Raw genomic sequence first — 27,378 nt, forward strand, 5'->3', positions numbered from 1 at the left:
AAGAGCTTTTTTTTGTCTTAAAGGGACAGTGTTGTATTTTGAGACAGGCTTGAATAAGCTAAGTAGCCAGAAGGCAGAGGGTAGCATAATTTGTCTGATTCTCTGTAATAATGATATGGGAATAATAATATATTTTATTTTGAAAACACAACAACATTTTTCAGTCACCTCCTTGTCTGAAGGAGAAGTAGATAAACAGGTTAATGTCAAGCCCTGCATGTTTTTTTTTCCTCAAAATTCTCATGGAATTTAGGCCTACATTGAACACCACACATTGGCTGCTGAATGATAGAACAGCTATTTATATGTTTTTAAATGTTATGGGACACAATGTCTCCATAGTTTTTGATGGTAGGCCACTCTTGTTAGGTCTACATTATGATCAAATAGCCACAGTAGCCTATTTGATCACTGTTAAACCTTCACCGACCTTCGCCTCTCACAAGTCCGTACGGGACTTGCCGTGATGTGATAATACTGTAACTGCCAGTTGGGGAGAAAAAATGAAGAAAAACAAATACTTAAAGTGCCTCTGTATTCACAGTAAACGCACGCTGGAAGTTGCACAGAATTTTCACAAATTTTGCACTCAGCAGACCTGAAATGTACTGAAAGCCGAAAGACCATTAGAAGGAACATTGGTCAGGAGTCCTCATAAGTCCAGTAAAAGATTGTGGGTCCATTGTGTAGACTTTTTAGAGAGGTGTACACACTCTCAGGTGTCCTTGATTGAAACACGGTTAGCAGTTAACAATCACGGTCAGATTGGATTGGAGACCAGCAGTATTCCCTGCCTATTTGACCCAGATGGAAATAGTTCCCATAATGACTGAGCTCCTAAAACCAGGACTCTGCTCTGAGCCCCCACACAGGTCTGTTCCTGGAGGAAGCTCTGAGCCCACACACAGGTCTGTTCCTGAAGGAAGCTCTGACCTCCTAAATGCAGGTCTGTTTCTGAAGGAAGCTCTGACCTCCCAAATGCAGGTCTGTTCCTGAAGGAAGCTCTGACCTCCTAAATGCAGGTCTGTTTCTGAAGGAAGCTCTGACCTCCTAAATGCAGGTCTGTTCCTGAAGGAACCTCTGACCTCCTAAATGCAGGTCTGATCCTGAAGGAAGCTCTGAGCCCCCACACAGGTCTGTTCCTGAAGGAAGCTCTGACCTCCTAAATGCAGGTCTGATCCTGAAGGAAGCTCTGAGCCCACACACAGGTCTGATCCTGAAGGAAGCTCTGACCTCCCAAATGCAGGTCTGTTACTGAAGGAAGCTCTGACCTCCTAAATGCAGGTCTGTTCCTGAAGGAAGCTCTGACCTCCTAAATGCAGGTCTGATCCTGAAGGAAGCTCTGACCTCCCAAATGCAGGTCTGTTCCTGAAGGAAGCTCTGACCTCCCAAATGCAGGTCTGTTACACTGTGACCCTGGTGTGTGTGGTGTGGGGTGGGGGTGGGGGGGGTTGTGTGTACATGTTTTTACGTGTTTGTGTGTGTCTGTGTGTATATATATGCGTGTGCATCAGTGTATGACCCCATTGTGCTCATTGTAAAGACTGGTATGGAGAGAGAGAGAGAGAGAAAGAGAGAGAGAGAGAGATAAAGAGACAGAGAGAGATTTTAGATAGATTTAGATAAAGAGTTAGAGAAACTTGTATTTTTCGGCAAGGACAGATACAGGATACCACCCTTCACAACATGACCTTCACGCCAAATCAAAAGCTCAAAATTACCTGGAAGGATTTCCTACTACCAAAGATTCACGTTTCCAAGCTATACAGGAAACACTACCAAGCTTGCTAGGACAGAGCAGATCTGACTGCTACATAAATTAGCAATGAGGTGTGAAGTGAGAGGTGTCAAAGCCCTTGAGCCCAACAGTGGCAACAGAGTTTCACAGCCTACACTAAACTAAATGCAGAGGTCTTTGAAGCCCCCTCCCATTGTTCAGAGGTCATTACAACACAGAGGTCTTTGAAGCCCCCTCCCATTGTTCAGAGGTCATTACAACACAGAGGTCTTTGAAGCCCCCTCCCATTGTTCAGAGGTCATTACAACACAGAGGTCTTTGAAGCCCCCTCCCATTGTTCAGAGGTCATTACAACACAGAGGTCTTTGAAGCCCCCTCCCATTGTTCAGAGGTCATTACAACACAGAGGTCTTTGAAGCCCCCTCCCATTGTTCAGAGGTCATTACAACACAGAGGTCATTACAACACAGAGGTCATTACAACACAGAGGTCAACACAACACAGAGGTCATTACAACACAGAGGTCAACACAACACAGAGGTCATTACAACACAGAGATCAACACAGTAACCTTTGGATGTAAAACATTTGAGAACGAAAAATAATCTTGTTATGGAAAATCAAGAGACACTTTTTTGGCTGACTATATTATAGTAATGGAAACATACGCAACTTCCTCTTCCACACAGACCATCCCCTGGCAGTGCTAACGATGGGTGGAAACTGAGGATACTAGACAACGAGGACTCTGAGTCAGCTAATATAAATATGGAACAGTAATGGTACAGGGTAACTCCAAAACGTTTCAGCTGGACTTTCACATAATCAAAGAATTAGAACCAGCAGGAGAAGTTATCTGTTGAGAAAGAGAACCCCACCTCAAGCATGTCAGACCAGACCTCTTCATTAAATAACCCCACAGACGAGCAACCCCCAAACCTCCCAGCCAGGAGCACTATTCCCTTATTGAATTGAAGGATACATTCGCCCAGATAGAGGTAATGCAGGTGGAGCTGGAACAGCAGGTGAACACTCTCCGGTCAGCACAGACCCAGACAACAGTCCAGCTCAACAACACTCCCTCATCCAGACCCGGAGAGCTGGAGGGGAAGAGAGACACGTCTGCACTCTGAACTGTGCTGAGACAACATCTACAGGAGAAAGAGCAGGAGAAGAACAGAGCACTAAAGGAGAGGATAAGAGTGCTGGAGGTCAGGGTGAAGGGGATGGCGTGTGACAGAGAACAACCCATTAGAGAACTGGCCACACCCGCAGAGAAGCCAGCAGAACAGCCCACCTCAGACCCTGACCATAGTCTCGACATCACAGCAGAACAGCCCACCTCAGACCCTGACCATGGCCTGGACATCACAGCAGAACAGCCCACCTCAGACCCTGACCATGGCCTGGACATCACAGCAGAACAGCCCACCTCAGACCCTGACCATGGCCTGGACATCACAGCAGAACAGCCCACCTCAGACCCTGACCATGGCCTGGACATCACAGCAGAACAGCCCACCTCAGACCCTGACCATGGCCTGGACATCACAGCAGAACAGCCCACCTCAGACCCTGACCATGGCCTGGACATCACAGCAGAACAGACAAATGAAGAACCCCAAGCCCAGGGGATCCCACCCCCTCTAAACACCCCCCCCCCCTGTCAGCCACTCCAATAGCCATCCTGACAACCCCCCCCCAATACCCACTGAGGACATGCACAAGCCACAGATTGTACCCATTTATGGACTCAAACCAGAAATATAAGAAAATAAATGTTTTCCCAAAACAGTGTCTAAACTCTGGTGCCCAAACACGGGAGGGGTATGTCCCCGAGGTCGTTCCCGTGGTCGTCCCCGTGGTCGTTCCCGTGGTCGTCCCCTAGGTCATTCCCGTGGTCGTCCCCGTGGTCGTTCCCGTGGTCGTTCCCGTGGTCGTTCCCGTGGTCGTCCCCGTGGTCGTTCCCGTGGTCGTCCCCGAGGTCGTCCCTGAGGTCGTTCCCGTGGTCGTTCCCGTGGGGGTTTATTGACATGTCTGTTGGTCTTGTGAGTACCTGTGCACTGTTGTTTCGGGCTTTCGTGCTGTGTGTTATTGTGTACTTGTTATTACTGGTCTCGTCTTGTATATTGTTATTACGGGTCTCGTCCTGTATATTGTTATTACGGGTCTCGTCCTGTGTATTGTTATTACGGGTCTCGTCCTGTGTATTGTTATTACGGGTCTCGTCCTGTGTATTGTTATTACGGGTCTCGTCCTGTGTATTGTTATTACGGGTCTCGTCCTGTGTGTAGTTATTACGGGTCTCGTCCTGTTTATTGTTATTACGGGTCTCATCCTGTGTGTTGTTATTATGGGTCTCGTCCTGTGTGTTGTTATTACGGGTCTCATCCTGTGTGTTGTTATTACGGGTCTCGTCCTGTGTGTTGTTATTACGGGTCTCATCCTGTGTGTTGTTATTACGGGTCTCATCCTGTGTGTTGTTATTACGGGTCTCATCCTGTGTGTTGTTATTACGGGTCTCGTCCTGTGTGTTGTTATTACGGGTCTCGTCCTGTGTGTTGTTATTACGGGTTTCGTCCTGTGTATTGTTATTACGGGTCTCGTCCTGTGTGTTGTTATGGGTCTCGTCCTGTGTGTTGTTATTACGGGTCTCGTCCTGTGTGTAGTTATTACGGGTCTCGTCCTGTGTATTGTTATTACGGGTCTCGTCCTGTGTGTTGTTATTACGGGTCTCGTCCTGTGTGTTGTTATTACGGGTCTCGTCCTGTGTGTTGTTATTACGGGTCTCGTCCTATGTATTGTCATTACGGGTCTCGTCCTGTGTGTTGTTATTACGGGTCTCGTCCTGTGTATTGTTATTACGGGTCTCGTCCTGTGTATTGTTATTACGGGTCTCGTCCTGTGTGTTGTTATTACGGGTCTCGTCCTATGTATTGTCATTACGGGTCTCGTCCTGTGTGTTGTTATTACGGGTCTCGTCCTGTGTATTGTTATTACTGGTCTCGTCCTGTGTATTGTTATTACGGGTCTCGTTCTGTGTGTAGTTATTACGGGTCTCGTCCTGTGTGTTGTTATTACGGGTCTCATCCTGTGTGTTGTTATTACTGGTCTCGTCCTGTGTATTGTTATTACGGGTCTCGTTCTGTGTGTAGTTATTACGGGTCTCGTCCTGTGTATTGTTATTACGGGTCTCGTATTGTTATTACGGGTCTCGTCCTGTGTATTGTTATTACGGGTCTCGTCCTGTGTGTTGTTATTACGGGTCTCGTCCTGTGTATTGTTATTACGGGTCTCGTCCTGTGTGTTGTTATTACGGGTCTCGTCCTGTGTGTTGTTATTACGGGTCTCGTCCTGTGTGTTGTTATTACGGGTCTCGTCCTGTGTATTGTTATTTCGTGTCTCGTCCTGTGTGTTGTTATTACGGGTCTCGTCCTGTGTATTGTTATTACGGGTCTCGTCCTGTGTGTTGTTATTACGGGTCTCGTCCTGTGTGTTGTTATTACGGGTCTCGTCCTGTGTATTGTTATTTCGTGTCTCGTCCCGTGTGTTGTTATTCCGGGTCTCGTCCTGTGTATTGTTATTACGGGTCTCGTCCTGTGTGTTGTTATTACGGGCCTCGTCCTGTGTGTTGTTATTACTGGTCTCGTCCTGTGTATTGTTATTACGGGTCTCGTCCTGTGTGTTGTTATTACGGGTCTCGTCCTGTGTCTTGTTATTACGGGTCTCGTCCTGTGTCTTGTTATTACGGGTCTCGTCCCGTGTGTTGTTATTACGGGTCTCATCCTGTGTATTGTTATTACGGGTCTCGTCCTGTGTGTTGTTATTACGGGTCTCGTCCTGTGTATTGTTATTACGGGTCTCGTCCTGTGTGTAGTTATTACGGGTCTCGTCCTGTGTATTGTTATTACGGGTCTCGTCCTGTGTGTTGTTATTACGGGTCTCGTCCTGTGTGTTGTTATGGGTCTCGTCCTGTGTATTGTTATTACGGGTCTCGTCCTGTGTATTGTTATTACGGGTCTCGTCCTGTGTGTTGTTATTACTGGTCTCGTCCTGTGTATTGTTATTACGGGTCTCGTTCTGTGTGTAGTTATTACGGGTCTCGTCCTGTGTATTGTTATTACGGGTCTCGTATTGTTATTACGGGTCTCGTCCTGTGTATTGTTATTACGGGTCTCGTCCTGTGTGTTGTTATTACGGGTCTCGTCCTGTGTATTGTTATTACGGGTCTCGTCCTGTGTGTTGTTATTACGGGTCTCGTCCTGTGTGTTGTTATTACGGGTCTCGTCCTGTGTGTTGTTATTACGGGTCTCGTCCTGTGTATTGTTATTTCGTGTCTCGTCCTGTGTGTTGTTATTACGTGTCTCGTCCTGTGTATTGTTATTACGGGTCTCGTCCTGTGTGTTGTTATTACGGGTCTCGTCCTGTGTGTTGTTATTACGGGTCTCGTCCTGTGTATTGTTATTTCGTGTCTCGTCCCGTGTGTTGTTATTACGGGTCTCGTCCCGTGTGTTGTTATTACGGGTCTCGTCCTGTGTATTGTCATTACGGGTCTCGTCCTGTGTGTTGTTATTACTGGTCTCGTCCTGTGTGTTGTTATTACGGGTCTCGTTCTGTGTGTAGTTATTACGGGTCTCGTCCTGTGTATTGTTATTACGGGTCTCGTCTCGTGTGTTGTTATTACGGGTCTCGTCTCGTGTATTGTTATTACGGGTCTCGTCCTGTGTATTGTTATTACGGGTCTCGTCCTGTGTGTTGTTATTACGGGCCTCATCCTGTGTGTTGTTATTACTGGTCTCGTCCTGTGTATTGTTATTACGGGTCTCGTCCTGTGTGTTGTTATTACGGGTCTCGTCCTGTGTCTTGTTATTACGGGTCTCGTCTTGTGTCTTGTTATTACGGGTCTCGTCCCGTGTATTGTTATTACGGGTCTCGTCCTGTGTATTGTTATTACGGGTCTCGTCCTGTGTATTGTTATTACGGGTCTCGTCCTGTGTATTGTTATTACGGGTCTCGTATTGTTATTACGGGTCTCGTCCTGTGTATTGTTATTACGGGTCTCGTATTGTTATTACGGGTCTCGTCCTGTGTATTTATATTACGGGTCTCGTCCTGTGTGTTGTTATTAAGGGTCTCGTCCTGTGTGTTGTCAAAACATCCCTGTGTTTGGGTCACATCCCTGTGTTTTGGGCTTCGTCCACGTGCCGCTTCATGGCATGTTGTATTTTTGTGTGGAGTATTTAACCCCCCCCCCCATTACGTATTCCTGCATCTGTCTTAAATCATTTATACAACGTGACACGCTGGTGCTACTGTCCCCAGCCAATGAGGGCCTACAGCAGCACACAGATCTTCTGCACAGATTCTGCCAGACCTGGGCCCTGACAGTAAATCTCAGTAAGACCAAATGAATGGTGTTCCACAAAAGGTCCAGTTGCCAGGACAACAAATACAAATTCCATCTAGACAGCGTTGTCCTAGAGCTCAAAACAACTATACATACCTCGACCTAAACATCAGCACCACAGGTAACTTCCACAAAGCTGTGAACGATCTGAGAGACAAGGCAAGAAGGGCCATCTATGCCATCAAAAGTAACATGAAATTCAACATACAAATTAGGATCTGGCAAAAAATACTTGAATCAGTTATAGAACCTATTGCCCTTTGTGGTTGTGAGGTCTGGGGTCCGCTCACCAAGATTTCACAAAATGGGACAAACACCAAATTGAGACTCTGCACGCAGAATCCTGCAAAAATATCCTCTGTGTACAACGTAGAACACCAAATAGTGCATGCAGAGCAGAATTAGGCCGATACACACTAATTATCCAGAAAAGAACAGTTGAATTCTACAACCACCTAAAAGGAAGCGATTCCCAAACCTTCCATAACAAAGCCATCACCTTCTGAGAGATAAACATGGAGAAGAGTCCCATAAGCAAGCTGGTCCTGGGGCTCTGTTCCCAAACACAAACACACCCCACAGAGACCCAGGACAGCAACACAATTAGACCCAACCAAATCATGAGAAAACAAAAAGATAAGCACATCGGAAATCATTTTTTTTTTAAACCAGAGCAAACTAGAATGCTATTTGGCCCTAAACAGAGAGTACACAGTGGCAGAATACCTGACCACTGTGACTGCCCCAAACTTAAGAAAAGCTTTGACTATGTACAGACTCAGTGAGCACAGCCTTGCTATTGAGAAAGGCCGCCGTAGGCAGACATCGCTCTCAAGAGAAGACAGGCTATGTGCTCACTGCCCACAAAATGAGGTGGAAACTGAGCTGCTCTTCCTAACCTCCTGCCCAATGTATGACCATATCAGAGAGACATATTTCCCTCAGATTACACAGATCCACAAAGAATTTGAAAACAAACCCAATTTTGATAAACTCCCATATCTACTGGGTGAAATTCCACAGTGTGACATCACAGCAGCAAGATGTGTACCAATTTGTAAGTCGCTCTGGATAAGAGCGTCTGCCAAATGACTTAAATGTAAATGTAAATGTAATGTGTGACCTGTTGCCACGAGAAAAGGTCAACCAGTGAAGAACAAACACCATTGTAAATACAACCCATATTTATGTTTATTTATTTGAACTATTTGCACATCGTTACAACACAGTATATAGACGTAAGACGCCATTTAAAATGTCTTTATTATTTTGGAGTTTCATGTTTACTTTACTTTTTTTGTTTATTTCACTTTTGTTTATTATCTAGTTTTCTTGCTTTTGCAATGTAAACATGTTTCCCATGCCAATGAAGCACTTAGAGATTTAGTTAGTTAGAGAGATTTAGTGAGTTAGAGAGATTTAGTTAGTTAGAGAGATTTAGTTAGTTAGAGAGATTTAGTGAGTTAGAGAGATTTAGTTAGTTAGAGAGATTTAGTTAGTTAGAGAGATTTAGTTAGTTAGAGAGATTTAGTTAGAGATTTAGTTAGTTAAAGAGATTTAGTTAGTTAGAGATATTTAGTTAGTTAGAGAGATTTAGTTAGAGATTTAGTTAGTTAAAGAGATTTAGTTAGTTAGAGAGATTTAGTTAGTTAGAGAGATTTAGTTAGTTAGAGAGATTTAGTTAGAGATTTAGTTAGTTAAAGAGATTTAGTTAGTTAGAGAGATTTAGTTAGCTAGAAAGATTTAGTTAGTTAGAGCGATTTAGTGAGTTAGAGAGATTTAGTTAGTTAGAGAGATTTAGTTAGTTAGAGAGATTTAGTTAGAGATTTAGTTAGTTAAAGAGATTTAGTTAGTTAGAGAGATTTAGTTAGTTAGAGAGATTTAGTTAGAGATTTAGTTAGTTAAAGAGATTTAGTTAGTTAGAGAGATTTAGTTAGCTAGAAAGATTTAGTTAGAGCGATTTAGTTAGTTAGAGAGATTTAGTTAGAGATTTAGTTAGCTAGAGAGATTTAGTTAGTTAGAGATTTAGTTAGCTAGAGATATTTAGTTAGTTAGAGAGATTTAGTTAGTTAGAGAGATTTAGTTAGTTAGAGAGATTTAGTTAGAGATTTAGTTAGTTAAAGAGATTTAGTTAGTTAGAAAGATTTAGTTAGTTAGAGCGATTTAGTTAGTTAGAGAGATTTAGTTAGTTAGAGAGATTTAGTTAGAGATTTAGTTAGCTAGAGAGATTTAGTTAGTTAGAGATTTAGTTAGCTAGAGATATTTAGTTAGTTAGAGAGATTTAGTTAGTTAGAGAGATTTAGTTAGAGATTTAGTTAGTTAAAGAGATTTAGTTAGTTAGAGAGATTTAGTTAGCTAGAAAGATTTAGTTAGTTAGAGCGATTTAGTTAGTTAGAGAGATTTAGTTAGAGATTTAGTTAGCTAGAGAGATTTAGTTAGTTAGAGAGATTTAGTTAGCTAGAGAGATTTAGTTAGTTAGATTTAGTTAGTTAGAGAGATTTAGTTAGTTAGAGAGATTGTTTTAACAGCGGGCTCTGCCTTTTCCATATCTATTAGAAGCTGAGACAAAAACCCTTGGCCAAAATGTTGGGACCCTGCAACACACCTTCTCTTCACCTCTGTCTCTCTTTCTCTCTGTCAATTCAATTTAAGGGCTTTATTGGCATGGGAAACATATGTTAACATTGCAAAGCAAGTGAAATAGATAATAAACAAAAGTGAAATAAACAATAAAAATGTACTCTCTCTCTCTCTCTCTCTCTATATATATATATATATCTGTCTCTCTCACAATCATTCTCTAATGACCTCTGCTGAAGGAAATCGGACACATTAAACAGATAGAGAGAGAGAGGGAAAGGAGGAGAATAGAAGATAGGCAGACAGATGTTAGAATGAGGATGAGGGGGGTGGAGAGAGGGAGAGGGAGAGAGAGAGTGTGGGGGAAGAGAGAGGGGGTGGGGGGAGAGAGAGGGAGGTGAGAGACAGGGGGGGGGAGAGAGGGGGGGCGAAGAGAGAGAGAGGGAGAGGGGGGGGGGGGGTGAAGAGAGAGAGGGGGAGAGAGAGAGGGAGAGGGGGCGGAGAGAGAGAGGGAGAGGGGGGGCGGAGAGAGAGAGAGAGAGAGAGAGAGGGGTGGAGAGAGAGAGGGAGAGGGGGTGGAGAGAGAGAGAGAGAGAGAGAGAGAGAGGGGGGGGGGGGCGGAGAAAGAGAGAGGGGGGAGAGAGAAGGAGAAGTAGATTAAATGGAGGCGTTCTACATAAGAATGAGTCCCACAAGGCCCAGCCAGAATAGATGTGTCCAATAGGGACCACACACACACACACACACACACACACACACACACACACACACACACACACACACACACACACACACACACACACACACACACACACACACACACACACACACACACACACACACACACACACACACACACACACACACACACACACACACACACACACACACACACACACACAGAGAGATACACAGACATACACAGATACACAGACACACACAGATACACACACACACAGAGCAACTGAAAATGTCCGGTCTACATTTGACCAACTGGGGACATGTAGTTAGTCCCCACGAGGTCCAATGCTATTTCCAAGGGGTTTAGGGTTAAGGTTAGAATTAGTGTTAAGGTTAGAATTACTTTAAGGGTTAGGGGCTAGAGTTAGGTTTAGGGTTAAGGTTAGAATTAGTGTTAAGGTTAGAATTACTTTAAGGGTTAGGGGCTAGAGTTAGGTTTAGGGTTAGGGTTAGAATTAGTGTTAAGGTTAGAATTACTTTAAGGGTTAGGGGCTAGAGTTAGGTTTAGGGTTAGGGTTAGAATTAGTGTTAAGGTTAGAATTACTTTAAAGGTTAGGGGCTAGAGTTAGGTTTAGGGTTAGGGTTAGAATTAGTGTTAAGGTTAGAATTAGTGTTAAGGTTAGCATTACTTTAAAGGTTAGGGGCTAGAGTTAGGTTTAGGGTTAAGAGCTAGAGTTAGGTTTAGGGTTAGGGGCTAGAGTTAGGTCTAGGTTTAGGGTCAGGGGCTAGAGTTAGGTGTAGGTTTAGGGGCTAGAGTTAGGTTTAGGTTTAGGGTCAGGGGCTAGAGTTAGGTTTAGGGTCAGGGGCTAGAGTTAGGTTTAGGGTCAGGGGCTAGAGTTAGGTTTAGGGTTAGGGTTAGGAGCTAGAGTTAGGTTTAGGGTTAAGAGCTAGAGTTAGGTTTAGGGTTAGGGGCTAGAGTTAGGTCTAGGTTTAGGGTCAGGGGCTAGAGTTAGGTGTAGGTTTAGGGTCAGGGGCTAGAGTTAGGTTTAGGGTCAGGGGCTAGAGTTAGGTTTAGGGTCAGGGGCTAGAGTTAGGTTTAGGGTTAGGGTTAGGAGCTAGAGTTAGGTTTAGGGTTAGGAGCTAGAGTTAGGTTTAGGGTCAGGGGAAGAGTTAGGTTTAGGGTCAGGGGCTAGAGTTAGGTTTAGGGTTAGGAGCTAGAGTTAGGTTTAGGGTCAGGGGCTAGAGTTAGGTTTAGGGTTAGGAGCTAGAGTTAGGTTTAGGGTCAGGACACATCACTGCGTCACTACATCACACGTCACTACGTCACACGTCACTACGTCACACGTCACTACATCACTACGTCACCACGTCACACGTCACTGCGTCACACGTCACACGTCACTACGTCACACGTCACTGCGTCACTACGTCACTAATCACCACGTCACTACGTCACTACGTCATGTCACTACGTCATATGTCACTACGTCATATGTCACTACGTCACTACATCATGTCACTACGTCACTACGTCACTACGTCACACGTTTGAACGTAAACCTTTTTATTTATTTGCTTTTTATTTGTTTGTTTTTTGGGCAGAAATGCCTTCTGGAACATGTGAACTTTCATGTGCCACAATAACAAACGTGTATGAAATCTGTAAATACGAATAAAATTGTTAAATTACGAAACTGCATAAGTTTTGCTCTCCACTTTCTGGAGGACAGAGTTAATAATAATAATAATAATAATATATGCCATTTAGCAGACGCTTTTATCCAAAGCGACTTACAGTCATGTGTGCATACATTCTACGTATGGGTGGTCCCGGGGATCGAACCCACTACCCTGGCGTTACAAGCGCCATGCTCTACCAACTGAGCTACAGAAGGACCTGCATAAGTTTTGCTCTCCACTTTCTGGAGGACCGAGTTAGTGGAATAATATAGTATGATAGCTTAGGATAATATAGTATGATAGCTTAGGATAATATAGTATGATAGCTGAGGATAATATAGTATGATAGCTTAGGAGATGGAGAAAACACCTGTCTATGGATGATTTATTTTTATTTCACTTATATAACACAAGGAGTGCTATCCCCCGTCTCTCTGTCTCCCTCCTATCCCTGTCTCTCTGTCTCCATCCTATCCCCGTCTCTCTGTCTCCCTCCTATCCCCCGTCTCTCTCTCTCCATCCTGTCCCCCGTCTCTCTTTCTCCCCCGTTTCTCTGTCTCCCTCCTATCCCCCGTCTCTCTCTCTCCATCCTGTCCCCCGTCTCTCTGTCTCCCTCCTATCCACTGTCTCTCTCTCTCCATCCTGTCCCCGTCTCTCTGTCTTTCTCCTATCCTGTCTCTCTGTCTCCCCCGTCTCTCTGTCTCCATCCTGTCCCCCGTCTCTCTGTCTCCATCCTGTCCCCCGTCTCTCTGTCTCCGTCCTGTCCCCCATCTCTCTGTCTCCCCGTCTCTCTGTCTCCATCCTCTCCCCCGTCTCTCTGTCTCCATCCTCTCCCCCGTCTCTCTGTCTCCATCCTGTCCCCCGTCTCTCTGTCTCCATCCTCTCCCCGTCTCTCTGTCTCCATCCTGTCCCCCGTCTCTCTGTCTCCATCCTCTCCCCGTCTCTCTGTCTCCATCCTGTCCCCGTCTCTCTGTCTCTCTGTCTCCCCCCGTCTCTCTGTCTCCATCCTGTCCCCCGTCTCTGTCTCCCCCGTCTCTCTGTCTCCCTCCTATCCCCCGTCTCTCTGTCTCCCTCCTATACCCGTCTCTCTGTCTCCCTCCTGTCCCCCGTCTCTCTGTCTCCCTCCTATCCCCGTCTCTCTGTCTCCATCCTCTCCCCCCGTCTCTCTGTCTCCATCCTGTCCCCGTCTCTCTGTCTCTCTGTCTCCCCCGTCTCTCTGTCTCCATCCTGTCCCCCGTCTCTGTCTCCCCCGTCTCTCTGTCTCCATCCTATCCCTGTCTCTCTGTCTCCCCGTCTCTCTGTCTCCATCCTGTCCCCCGTCTCTGTCTCCCTCCTATCCCCCGTCTCTCTGTCTCCATCCTGTCCCCCGTCTCTCTGTCTCCCCCTTCTCTCTGTCTCCCCGTCTCTCTGTCTCCATCCTATCCCCCATCTCTCTGTCTCCCTCCTGTCCCCCGTCTCTCTGTCTCCCTCCTATCCCCGTCTCTCTGTCTCTCTCCTATCCCCTGTCTCTCTGTCTCCCCCGTCTCTCTGTCTCCCTCCTGTCCCCCGTCTCTCTGTCTCCATCCTATCCCCCGTCTCTCTGTCTCCCCCATCTCTCTGTCTCCCCGTCTCTCTGTCTCCATCCTATCTCCCGTCTCCCTGTCTCCCTCCTATCCACCGTCTTTCTGTCTCCCCCGTCTCTCTGTCTCCCCGTCTCTCTGTCTCCCCGTCTCTCTGTCTCCCTCCTGTCCCCCGTCTCTCTGTCTCCATCCTATCCCCCGTCTCTCTGTCTCCCCCGTCTCTCTGTCTCCCCCGTCTCTCTGTCTCCATCCTATCCCCGTCTCTCTGTCTCCATCCTGTCCCCGTCTCTCTGTCTCCATCCTGTCCCCCGTCTGTCTGTCTCTATCCTGTCCCCCGTCTCTCTGTCTCCATCCTGTCCCCTGTCTCTCTGTCTTTCTCCTGTCCCCTGTCTCTCTGTCTCCATCCTGTCCCCCGTCTCTCTGTCTCCATCCTCTCCCCCGTCTCTCTGTCTCCATCCTGTCCCCGTCTCTCTGTCTCTCTGTCTCCCCCGTCTCTCTGTCTCCATCCTATCCCCTGTCTCTCTGTCTCCCCCGTCTGTCTGTCTCCATCCTGTCCCCTGTCTCTCTGTCTCCATCCTATCCCCCTTCTCTCTGTCTCTCTCCTGTCCCCCGTCTCTCTGTCTCCCTCCTATCCCCTGTCTCTCTGTCTCCCTCCTGTCCCCCGTCTCTCTGTCTTTCTCCTGTCCCCTGTCTCTCTGTCTTTCTCCTATCCCCCGTCTCTCTGTCTTTCTCCTGTCCCCCCCGTCTCTCTGTCTCCCTCCTATCCCCCATCTCCCTGTCTCCATCCTGTCCCCCCGTCTCTCTGTCTCCATCCTATCCCCCGTCTGTCTGTCTCCATCCTGTCCCCCGTCTCTCTGTCTCCATCCTATCCCCCGTCTGTCTGTCTCCATCCTGTCCCCTGTCTCTCTGTCTTTCTCCTGTCCCCCATCTCTCTGTCTCTCTCCTGTCCCCCGTCTCTGTGTCTCCATCCTGTCCCCCGTCTCTCTGTCTCCATCCTAGCCCCCGTCTCTCTGTCTCCCTCCTGTCCCCCGTCTCTCTGTCTTTCTCCTGTCCCCTGTCTCTCTGTCTTTCTCCTATCCCCTGTCTCTCTGTCTTTCTCCTATCCCCTGTCTCTCTGTCTTTCTCCTATCCCCTATCTCTCTGTCTTTCTCCTGTCCCCTGTCTCTCTGTCTTTCTCCTATCCCCTGTCTCTCTGTCTTTCTCCTGTCCCCTGTCTCTCTGTCTTTCTCCTGTCCCCTGTATCTGTCTTTCTCCTGTCCCCTGTCTCTCTGTCTTTCTCCTGTCCCCTGTCTCTCTGTCTTTCTCCTGTCCCCTGTCTCTCTGTCTTTCTCCTATCCCCTGTCTCTCTGTCTTTCTCCTATCCCCTGTCTCTCTGTCTTTCTCCTGTCCCCTGTCTCTCTGTCTTTCTCCTATCCCCTGTCTCTCTGTCTTTCTCCTATCCCCTGTCTCTCTGTCTTTCTCCTATCCCCTGTCTCTCTGTCTTTCTCCTGTCCCCTGTCTCTCTGTCTTTCTCCTATCCCCTGTCTCTCTGTCTTTCTCCTATCCCCTGTCTCTCTGTCTTTCTCCTATCCCCTGTCTCTCTGTCTTTCTCCTATCCCCTGTCTCTCTGTCTTTCTCCTATCCCCTGTCTCTCTGTCTTTCTCCTATCCCCTGTCTCTCTGTCTTTCTCCTATCCCCTGTCTCTCTGTCTTTCTCCTGTCCCCTGTCTCTCTGTCTTTCTCCTGTCCCCTGTCTCTCTGTCTTTCTCATATCCCCTGTCTCTCGGTCTTTCTCCTGTCCCCCGTCTCTCGGTCTTTCTCCTGTCCCCCGTCTCTCGGTCTTTCTCCTGTCCCCCATCTCTCGGTCTTTTTCCTGTCCCCCGTCTCTCGGTCTTTCTCCTGTCCCCATCTCTCGGTCTTTCTCCTGTCCCCCATCTCTCTGTCTTTCTCCTGTCCCCCGTCTCTCTGTCTTTCTCCTGTCCCCCGTCTCTCTGTCTCCCCCGTCTCTCTGTCTCCCCCGTCTCTCTGTCTCCATCCTATCCCCCGTCTCTCTGTCTCCATCCTGTCCCCCATCTCTCGGTCTTTCTCCTGTCCCCCATCTCTCGGTCTTTCTCCTGTCCCCCGTCTCTCTGTCTCCATCCTGTCCCCGTCTCTCAGTCTCCCTCCTATCCCCCGTCTCTATATTTCTCTCCTGTCCCCCGTCTCTCTATCTCCATCCTGTCCCCCGTCTCTCTGTCTCCATCCTGTCCCCCGTCTCTCTGTCTCCATCCTGTCCCCCTCTCTAGCCTAATGACAAAATAACGTGGATGAAATCGTACCTTTGATAACACAACCAGCCTGTCCTTCTATCCTCTCTATCGTCTCTTCTATCCTTTCTCTCTCTAGTGATGCAGCAGGGAGTCTTGTAGTTTTCATGATACTCTATAATGTTGTGAGGGAAAGAGCTGATTGACAGTGGATTTGATTCAGCGTTGGTCTCTCAATTCTCTCTCTCTCTCTCTCTCTCTCTCTCTCTCTCTCTCTCTCTCTCTCTCTCTCTCTCTCTCTCTCTCTCTCTCTCCTCTCTCTCTCTCTCCCTCTCTCAATTCTCTCTCTCAATTCTCTCTCAATTCTCTCTCTCAATTCTCTCTCTCAATTCTCTCTCTCTTAATTCTCTCTCTCTCAATTATCTCTCTCTCTCTCTCTCTCTCTCTCTCTCTCTCTCTCTTCTCTCTCAAATGTTAATCTCAAAAGGGAAGATCTCAATTCTCTCTCTCAATTCTCTCTCTCAATTCTCTCTCTCTTAATTCTCTCTCTCTTAATTCTCTCCCTCTCTCAATTCTCTCTCAATTCTCTCTCTCAATTCTCTCTCTCTTAATTCTCTCCCTCTCTCAATTCCCTCTCTCAATTCTCTCTCTCTCTCTCTCTCTCTCTCTCTCTCTCTCTCTCTCTCTCTCTCTCTCTCTCTCTCTCTCTCTCTCTCTCTCTCTCTCTCTCTCTCTCTCTCTCAATTCTCTCTCTCAATTCTCTCTCTCTCTCTCCCTCTCTCAATTCTCTCTCTCAATTCTCTCTCTCTCTCTCCCTCTCTCAATTCTCTCTCTCAATTCTCTCTCTCTTAATTCTCTCTCTCAATTCTCTCTCTCAATTCTCTCTCTCAATTCAAATCAGTTCAATTTATGGGCTTTATTGGCACGGTAAACATATGTTAACGCTGCCAAAGCAAGTAAACTAGATAATAAACTAAAGTGAAATAAACAATACAAATTCAACAGAAAACATCATGAAAGTTCAAAAAAAGAATAAAGACATTTCAAATGTTATTATGTGCAAATAGTTAGTGTACAAAAGGGAAGATTAATAAACATAAATATGGGTTGTATTTACAATGGTGTTTGTTCTTCACTGGTTGCCCTTTTCTTGTGGCAACAGGTCACACATCTTGCTGCTGTGAAGTCACACTGTAGTGTTTCACCCAATAGATATGACAGTTAATCAAAACGTTTTTGAAAATCAACATACATGTTAAGACTTTTGCCTTTGTTTTGGTTGACTTGTTTGTCAATTAGGGTGTGCAGGGTGAATACGTGGTCTGTTTTACGTAAATTTGGTAAAAAGCCAATTTGGCATTTGCTTAGTACATTTCATTGAGGAAATGTACAAGTCTGTTGTTAATGATAACGCAGAGGATTTTCCCAAGGTTGCTGTTGACGCATATTCCACGGTAGTTATTGGGGTCAAATTTGTCTCCACTTTTGTGGATTGCGGTGATCAGTCCTTGGTTCCAAATATTTGGGAAGATGCCAGAGCTGAGGATGATGTTAAAGAGTTTTAGTATAGCCAATTGCAATTTGTGGTCTGTATATTTGATCTTTTCCTTGAGGAGACCATCAACACCACAGGCCTTTTTGGGTTTGTGTTTTGACCTGTAGTGCCTTCAATGTAATTGAAGTCTTTAAATCATTCAATGTGTCACGGCTGGCTGAAGGACTGGACCAAGGTGCAGCGTGGTAAGCGTATATTCTCTCTTTATTAAAAATGACGCCGACGAAACAAAGAACAAAACCAACCTGTGCCGCTATGTGCCCTGAACAAAGACAAAGTTAACTTCACACAAAACTGGTGGGGGAAAAGGCTACCTAAGTATGGTTCTCAATCAGAGACAACGATAGACAGCTGTCCCTGATTGAGAACCATACCAGGCCAAGACATAGAAATACAAAACATAGAAAAAGGGACATAGAATGCCCACCCTAGTCACACTCTGGCCTAACCAACATAGAGAATACAAAGCTTCTCTATGGCCAGGGCGTGACACAATGTAATTGTAGAATCCAGTGGGGTCATTGTTAATAGTTGATTCTAAGATTTGACTTTTTATCATTTGATGTCAAAATAACAGAGTAACTACAGCCAATTGGAATTAGTGGTCTGTATATTTCATCATTTTATTGAGGATACCATCAACCACACAGGCCTTTTTGGGTTGGAGGGTTTGTATTTTGTCCTGTAGTTCATTCAATGTAATTGAAGTCTTCAATAGTTGATTCTAAGATTTGCTTTTCTTTGATCGGTTCCTTCTGTTATGCAGGTGAAGGAGGACCCAAACGCGACTTAAGATTTGCTTTTGATCATGTATAAATCCTCTAGAAGGAGACAAAACACAGACAGGACAGGGTGTATTTTATCATGTATATGTTTTTTGCTGTTTGTTATAGAGACAAAAAGATTGGAGAAGTGATTTATCCACACATCTTTGTTTTGGATAGATAATTCTTCATGTTGTTGTTTGTTTAGTGTTTTCAAATTTTATCAGAAGTGGGTAGATTCTACGGATTCTTCAATTACATTGAGCTGATTCTGACATGCTGTTCCTTCTTTTTCCGTAGTGTATTTCTGTATTGTTTTAGTGATTCACCATAGTGAAGGTGTAGGACTCAGGTTTTCTGAGTCTCTATGTTTTTGGTTGGACAGGTTTCTCAATTTCTTTCTTAGGTTTTTGCATTCTTCATCAAACCATTTGTCATTGTAGGAGTCCCCTCGAAGCCTACAATTGACTATGTACATACTCAGCATGCAACAGAGCTGAAGGAATTGGGACCTGATTTTATTGGTTATGTTGTCATAGTTGTGCCTTGGGGGGCACATGGGGGAGGGATCGCTGTCACCTGCAGGCAGGTGTTTGTCCCCCTGTGTGCTGAGGGTGTCAGGTTTTGGCATTTAGGTCTCTCTATCTACCAGGCCTAAACCCTGGTCTTCGTCCTAAATCCATAGTTCCAGCTCCAAACACAAACCATAAATATTCAGTCCGGCAAAATATCCTCCAAGAGGTCACCAAGTGTCCCATGATAACAAATCTCTTTTAGGATTCTTAGAATGATAACAAATCTCTTTTAGGATTCTTAGAATGATAACAAATCTCTTTTAGGATTCTTAGAATGATAACAAATCTCTTTTAGGATTCTTAGAATGATAACAAATCTATTTTAGGATTCTTAGAATGATAACAAATCTCTTTTAGGATTCTTAGAATGATAACAAATCTCTTTTAGGATTCTTAGAATGATAACAAATCTCTTTTAGGATTCTTAGAATGATAACAAATCTCTTTTAGGATTCTTAGAATGATAACAAAACTCTTTTAGGATTCTTAGAATGATAACAAATCTCTTTTAGGATTCTTAGAATGATAACAAATCTCTTTTAGGATTCTTAGAATGATAACAAATCTCTTAGGATTCTTAGAATGATAACAAATCTCTTTTAGGATTCTTAGAATGATAACAAATCTCTTTTAGGATTCTTAGAATGATAACAAATCTCTTTTAGGATTCTTAGAATGATAACAAATCTCTTAGGACTCTTAGAATGATAACAAATCTCTTAGGATTCTTAGAATGATAACAAATCTCTTTTATGATTCTTAGAATGATAACAAATCTCTTAGGATTCTTAGAATGATAACAAATCTCTTTTAGGATTCTTTGAATGATATTAGAGCCTTTGGTATCAACATGACATGCAGGCAAGTAGTTTTCACTAAACCCAGGTTTTGGATAGCCTGGTTCCACAGCTTGGAGTCTCGTTCCTATCTGCATTGCTTGCTATCGGAGGTTTTAGGTCTCTGGAAAAGCACAGTGACAACTGCTGATGTAAAAAACAAGAAATGGGATTCATGAAATAAATCTGATTGATTTGGTTAAGAGTTGGTTCTATGATGGTTCTGTCACTGACCTTAGAGAGCCTTTTTTATGTCTCTATTTGGTTAGGTCGGGGTGTGATTTGGGTGCGCATTCTAGTTTTCCTATTTCTTTGTTTGGCCTGGTAGGGTTCCCAATCAGAGGCAGCTGTCTATCGTTGTCTCTGATTGGGGATCAAACTTAGGCAGCCTTTTACCCACCTTAGTTTGTGGGATCTTGATTCTGTATAGGTGCTGTGTAGCCGGCACGTTCGGTTTGTATTTAGTTGTTTTTCGGTGTTCATTTGAAATAAAGTAAGATGTTCGCCTACCACGCTGCACCTTGGTCTCCTCATTCTAACGAACGTGACAGGTTCTGTGATGGTTGATTTATGTTCTTATGTAATGCTCATTGCGATGATTTGGTTGTGAAAGCATTTGTGATTTATCAACTGAAAGAAAATGTCAATCTCATTTTAACACACCAAGCCAGACCATCACTTTGGATTTGATTATGGAAATGAAAAACCTGGGATGAATATAGTGAATGATCAAATCATTATTCAACAGTCCATTCCTCCCCACACACACCGCTTTGAATCCTGAAGATATGCACACTTGCACTCATACACACACTCAAATACACACACACACACACACACACACACACACACACACACACACACACACACACACACACACACACACACACACACACACACACACACACACACACACACACACACACACACACACACACACACACACACACATACACACACAGTGTGGCTGGGGGTTGCTTGCCGACACAAAGAAGGCAGGGTTATTAATTACTGCAGGTACTGATTTTCTCCAGTTCGTGTGTGTGTGTGTGTTCTCCAAACACTCCCCTGTGGATCTGAACGGCCTCTCTCTCTCTGATGAGCCACTCACTCTGAAGGGCCTCTCCTTCTCTCTCTAAAGGGCCTCTCACTCTCTCTTTCAAGGGCCTTTACATCTCTCAAGGGCCTTTCTCTCTCAAGGGCCTTTCTCTCAAGGGCCTCTCTCTCTCTCTGAAGAGCCTCTCTCTCTCTCTCTCTCTCTCTCTCTCTCTCTCTCTCTCTCTCTCACAAACACTCTGAAGGGCCCCTCTCTCAAGGGCCTCTCTCTCTCTCTGAAGAGCCTCTCTCTCTCTCTCTCTCTCTCTCTCTCTCTCTCTCTCTCTCTCTCTCTCTCTCTCTCTCTCCCTCTCTCTCAAGGGCCTCTCTCTCTCTCTCTCTGAAGGGCCTCTCTCTCTCTCTCTCTCTCTGAAGGGCCTCTCTCTCTGGAGTCAGATGTTTACATACAATTAGGTTGGAGTCATTAAAACTCGTTTCTCCACAATTTTCTTGTTAACAAACTATAGTTTTGGCAAGTCGGTTAGGACATCTACTTTGTGCATGACACAAGTCATTTTTTCAACAATTGTTTACGGACAGATTATTTCACTTATAATTCACGGTATCACAATTCCAGTGGGTCAGAAGTTTACATACACTAAGTTGACTTTAAACAGCTTGGAAAATTCCATAAAATGATGTCATGGCTTTAGAAGCTTCTGATAGGATAATTGACATACTTTGAGTCAATTGGAGAGACCTACCTTCCAACTCAGTGCCTCTTTTCTTGACATCATGGGAAAATCAAAAGAAATCAGCCAAGACCTCAGAACAATAATTGTAGACCTCCACAAGTCTGGTTCATTCTTGGGAGCAATTTCCAAATGCCTGAAGGTACCACTTTCATCTGTACAAACAATAGTACACAAGTATAAACACCATGGGACCACGCAGCAATCATATCGCTCAGGAAGGAGATGCGTTCTGTCTCCTAGAGATGAACGTACTTTGGTGTGAAAAGTGCAAAATCAATCCCAGAACAACAGCAAAGGACCTTGTGAAGATGCTGCTCCTCTCCTCCTCTCCTCCTCTCCTCTCTGCTCCTCTCTGCTCGCTCTGCTCTTCTCCTATCTGCTCCTCTCTCTCTGCTCCACTCCTCTCTGCTCCTCTCCTCTCTGCTCCTCCCCTCTCTGCTCCTCTCCTCTCTGCTCCACTCCTCTCCTCTCTGCTCCTCTCCTCTCTGCTCCTCTCTGCTCGCTCTGCTCTTCTCCTATCTGCTCCTCTCTCTCTGCTCCACTCCACTCTGCTCCTCTCCTCTCTGCTCCTCCCCTCTCTGCTCCTCTCCTCTCTGCTCCACTCCTCTCCTCTCTGCTCCTCTCCTCTCTGCTCCTCCCCTCTCTCCTCCTCTCCTCTCTGCTCCTCTCTGCCTCTCTGCTCCTCTCCTCCTCTCCTCTCTGCTCCTCTCCTCTCTGCTCCTCTCCTCTCTGCTCCTCTCTACCTCTCTGCTCCTCTCCTCCTCTCCTCTCTGCTCCTCTCCTCTCTGCTCCTCTCCTCTCTGCTCCTCCCCTCTCTGCTCCTCTCCTCTCCTCTCTGCTCCTCTCCTCTCTGCTCCTCTCCTCTCCTCCCCTCTCTGCTCCTCTCCTCTCCTCCCCTCTCTGCTCCTCCCCTCTCTGCTCCTCCCCTCTCTGCTCCTCCCCTCTCTGCTCCTCTCCTCTCTGCTCCTCCCCTCTCTGCTCCTCCCCTCTCTGCTCCTCCCCTCTCCTCTCCTCCCCTCTCTGCTCCTCTCCTCTCTGCTCCTCCCCTCTCTGCTCCTCTCCTCTCCTCTCCTCTCCTCTCCTCTCCTCTCCTCTCCTCTCCTCTCCTCTCCTCTCCTCTCCTCTCTGCTCCTCTCCTCTCTGCTCCTCTCCTCCCCTCTCTGCTCCTCCCCTCTCTGCTCCTCTCCTCTCCTCTCCTCTCCCTCTCCTCTCTCCTCCTCTCCTCTCCTCTCCTCTCCTCTCCTCTCCTCTCCTCTCTGCTCCTATCCTCTCTGCTCCTCTCCTCTCCTCCCCTCTCTGCTCCTCTCCTCTCTGCTCCTCTCCTCTCTGCTCCTCCCCTCTCTGCTCCTCCCCTCTCTGCTCCTCTCCTCTCTGCTCCTCTCCTCTCTGCTCATCCCCTCTCTTCTCCTCTCTGCTCCTCTCCTCCCCTCTCTGCTCCTCCCGTCTCTGCTCCTCTCCTCTCTGCTCCTCTCCTCTCCTCCCCTCTCTGCTCCTCCCCTCTCTGCTCCTCCCCTCTCTGCTCATCCCCTCTCTGCTCCTCTCCTCTCTGCTCCTCCCCTCTCTGCTCCTCCCCTCTCCTCTCCTCTCCTCTCTGCTCCTCTCCTCTCCTCCCCTCTCTGCTCCTCCCCTCTCTGCTCCTCTCCTCTCTGCTCCTCTCCTCTCTGCTCCTCCCCTCTCTGCTCCTCTCCTCTCTGCTCCTCCCCTCTCTGCTCCTCCCCTCTCTTCTCCTCTCTGCTCCTCTCCTCTCCTCTCTGCTCCTCTCTGCTCCTCTCCTCTCCTCCCCTCTCTGCTCCTCCCCTCTCTGCTCCTCTCCTCTCTGCTCCTCTCCTCTCCTCCCCTCTCTGCTCCTCCCCTCTCTGCTCCTCCCCTCTCTGCTCCTCCCCTCTCTGCTCCTGTCCTCTCTGCTCCTGTCCTCTCTGCTCCTCTCTGCTCCTCCCCTCTCTGCTCCTCTCCTCTCTGCTCCTCTCCTCTCTGCTCCTCTCCTCTCTGCTCCTCTCTGCTCCTCTCTGCTCCTCTCTGCTCCTCCCCTCTCTGCTCCTCTCTGCTCCTCCCCTCTCTGCTCCTCCCCTCTCTGCTCCTCTCCTCTCTGCTCCTCTCTGCTCCTCTCTGCTCCTCTCCTCTCTGCTCCTCTCCTCTCTGCTCCTCTCTGCTCCTCCCCTCTCTGCTCCTCTCCTCTCTGCTCCTCTCCTCTCTGCTCCTCTCTGCTCCTCCCCTCTCTGCTCCTCCCCTCTCTGCTCCTCCCCTCTCTGCTCCTCCCCTCTCTGCTCCTCTCCTCTCTGCTCCTCTCCTCTCTGCTCCTCTCTGCTCCTCCCCTCTCTGCTCCTCCCCTCTCTGCTCCTCTCCTCTCTGCTCCTCTCTGCTCCTCTCTGCTCCTCTCCTCTCTGCTCCTCTCCTCTCTGCTCCTCCCCTCTCTGCTCCTCCCCTCTCTGCTCCTCCCCTCTCTGCTCCTCTCTGCTCCTCTCCTCTCTGCTCCTCTCTGCTCCTCCCCTCTCTGCTCCTCCCCTCTCTGCTCCTCTCCTCTCTGCTCCTCTCCTCTCTGCTCCTCTCTGCTCCTCCCCTCTCTGCTCCTCCCCTCTCTGCTCCTCTCCTCTCTGCTCCTCTCTGCTCCTCCCCTCTCTGCTCCTCCCCTCTCTGCTCCTCTCCTCTCCTCTCTGCTCCTCTCTGCTCCTCCCCTCTCTGCTCCTCCCCTCTCTGCTCCTCTCCTCTCCTCTCTGCTCCTCTCTGCTCCTCCCCTCTCTGCTCCTCCCCTCTCTGCTCCTCTCCTCTCTGCTCCTCTCTGCTCCTCCCCTCTCTGCTCCTCCCCTCTCTGCTCCTCTCCTCTCCTCTCTGCTCCTCCCCTCTCTGCTCCTCCCCTCTCTGCTCCTCTCCTCTCCTCTCTGCTCCTCTCTTCTCCTCCCCTCTCTGCTCCTCCCCTCTCTGCTCCTCTCCTCTCCTCTCTGCTCCTCCCCTCTCTGCTCCTCCCTCTCTGCTCCTCTCCTCTCCTCTCTGCTCCTCTCTGCTCCTCCCCTCTCTGCTCCTCCCCTCTCTGCTCCTCTCCTCTCCTCTCCTCTCCTCTCCTCTCCTCTCCTCTCCTCTCCTCTCCTCTCCTCTCCTCTCCTCTCCTCTCTGCTCCTCCCCTCTCTGCTCCTCCCCTCTCTGCTCCTCTCCTCTCTGCTCCTCTCCTCTCTGCTCCTCTCCTCTCTGCTCCTCTCCTCTCCTCTCCTCTCTGCTCCTCTCTGCTCCTCTCAGAAATAACAGAAATATGTGAGGTAAAACATCGCTGAACTAAAATGCGTTACACAGTTTGTAATACTGTGGGGTAAAACCCTGCAAAAAAAATGTTGCTACAAAGTTGTAATCCTTGGCTCAAAGTGTAGGATGTTTTATTTGACTTACTTTTGATGTGATGTAAGACTATATACAGGGCCTTCACTAAGTATTCAAACCCTTGACTTATTCCACATTTTGTTGTGTTACAGACTGAATTCAAAATGGATTCAAATATATTTTTTAAATCCCACCCATCTACACACTATACCCCGTATTGACAAAGTGAAATCATCATTTTTAGAAATGATTGAAAATGAAATATCTCATTTACGTAAGTATTCACACCCCATGAGTCAATACATGTTTGAATCCACATCGGTAGCGATTACAACTGTGAGTCTTTCTGGGTAAATCTGTAAGAGCTTTACGACCCTGGATTGGACAAAATGTACACACTTCTGTGGTTGTTGATCACAGCCATTTTCAAGTCTTGCCGTAGCTTTTTAATCTTTTTTAAATGTAGGATGTTGCCCAACAAAATGTGTAAAACATCAAAGAGGTGTAAGTACTTTCTGAAAGCCACTGTAGGGATAATTTCTGATTGGACAGCAGACCTCTGTTGTCATGGTTACAGCCCGTAGACACTTCCTGTCATTTATTATTTGGTTTCAGATTGCTTCCTGATTTAATTGGTCGCTGACCTTTTCTCTCTAGTCTGTGATTGGCCACTCACCCTCTGTGATTGGTTACTCACTCTCTTTCCGTCATCTGTGATTGGTCACTCACACTCTCTCTTCACTGTGATTGGCAGGTTGTAACCAGGGGCCTGGTAGGTGTTGTTGCCACTGAGACCGAGTGTGTGTCGCCACGGTGTTGCGTCGTTGCCATGGGGAAACAGAACAGCAAGCTACGGCCAGAGATGCTTCAGGACCTGAGAGAGAACACGGAGTTCTCTGACCACGAGCTACAGGAGTGGTACAAGGTGACTACACAGTACACACACACACAGTACACACACACACACACACACACACACACACACACACACACACACACACACACACACACACACACACACACACACACACAAGAAACCCCCCGTGGCAATAAGAAACCCCCCGTGGCAATAAGAAACCCCCCGTGGCAATAAGAAACCCCCCGTGGCAATAAGATACCCCCCGTGACTATAAGATACCCCCGTGGCAATATGAACCCCCCGTGACTATAAGATACCCCCGTGGCAATAAGAAACCCCCGTGGCAATAAGATACCCCCGTGGCAATAAGATACCCCCGTGGCAATAAGATACCCCCGTGACTATAAGATACCCCCGTGGCAATAAGATACCCCCGTGGCAATAAGATACCCCCGTGGCAATAAGAAACCCCCGTGGCAATAAGAAACCCCCGTGGCAATAAGATACCCCCGTGGCAATAAGATACCCCCGTGGCAATAAGAAACCCCCGTGGCAATAAGAAACCCCCGTGGCAATAAGATACCCCCGTGGCAATAAGAAACCCCCGTGGCAATAAGAAACCCCCATGGCAATAAGATACCCCCCGTGGGAATAAGAAACCCCCCGTGGCAATAAGATACTGACAGGATAGTGGAGTCAGAAGTCGAGGGGGGGAGGGGTTTGCTTCTTCATCAACAACAACTGGTGTGCTGACTCGAGGGCGGTAGAAGTGTGTTCACCCGTCTTGGAATAGCTGATGATCAAATGCCGAGGGTCTTCTCAGCGGTTATTGTGACTGCTGTATACGTTCCACCTCAGGGCAAGACAAATAACAAGCTGGCATTTATAGGCTGTAACCTACATCCAGAGGCTGCTTTTCTGGTTGCCAGGGATGTTTTATTCCACGTCGCCACGTCACACGTGATGCCCAACTTCCATGAACACGTCTCCCTCGCCATTAGGGGGTGATACAATCCATGCCCACTGTCATTCTACCATGAAGCATGCATACTACGAGGCCTTCCCTCTCTCGTCTGCCATTCGGCAAATCAGATCATGACTCTGTACGCCTGCTTCCTGTTTACAAGCAGAAGCTCAAATAGGAAGTACCCGTGACTCGCTCCGTGGAGAAATGGTCTCCAGAACCAGAGGTTATGCTACCCCTCCTGTTCACCCACGACTCCAACACCATCATCATGTTTGCTGAAGATACAACAGTGGTAAGCCTGGTCACCGTTGACGATGAGTCACCCTGCAGTTTAGGAGGTCAGTGACCTGACAGTGTGGTGCCAGAACAGAAGTCTCTCCCTCATCGTCAGTAAGACCAAGGAGCTGATCGTGGACTAGAGGAAGTGGGGGAGGGATGAGCACTCCACATCGACGGGGCTGCAGTGGAGCGAATCGAGAGCTTCAACTTCCTCGGTGTACAAATCACTAAATATTTAAAATTGTTCACGGTTGTGAAGAATGCGTGTTGTTTTGGCATGGGCCCTCACATCCTCAAAACGTTCCACAGCTGTACCATTGAGAGCATCTCGGCTGGCTGCATCACTGCTTGGTACAGCAATACCACTACCCTCCATCACATTGGGCTACAGAGGGTGGTGCGGACAGACCAGCACATCACTGGGACTGAGCTCCTTGCCATGGGGCTACAGAGGGTAGTGCGGCTAGCCCAGTACTTTTTTAAATGTATTTATCTTTATTTAACTAGGCAAGTCAGTTAAGAACAAATTCAAATTTTAGAATGACGGCCTAGTGGGTTAACTGCCTTGTTCAGGGGCA

The 27,378-nt window shown here is 47.1% G+C and overlaps 1 protein-coding gene across 1 annotated transcript in view; it reads left to right on the forward strand.

The window, feature by feature from the left end:
• LOC124042660 (hippocalcin-like protein 1) overlaps positions 1 to 27,378 on the forward strand; it is a 79,352-nt gene that overhangs the window by 31,066 nt on the left and 20,908 nt on the right. The window contains exon 2 of the mRNA XM_046360740.1: positions 25,450 to 25,620. Within this exon, the coding sequence (XP_046216696.1) occupies positions 25,525 to 25,620 (96 nt within the window). The 5' untranslated portion in view covers positions 25,450 to 25,524. The remainder of the gene's footprint in view (positions 1 to 25,449; positions 25,621 to 27,378) is intronic.

Source organism: Oncorhynchus gorbuscha, linkage group LG09, assembly GCF_021184085.1.
Source record: "Oncorhynchus gorbuscha isolate QuinsamMale2020 ecotype Even-year linkage group LG09, OgorEven_v1.0, whole genome shotgun sequence".
In the NCBI taxonomy this organism is placed as follows: domain Eukaryota; kingdom Metazoa; phylum Chordata; class Actinopteri; order Salmoniformes; family Salmonidae; genus Oncorhynchus; species Oncorhynchus gorbuscha.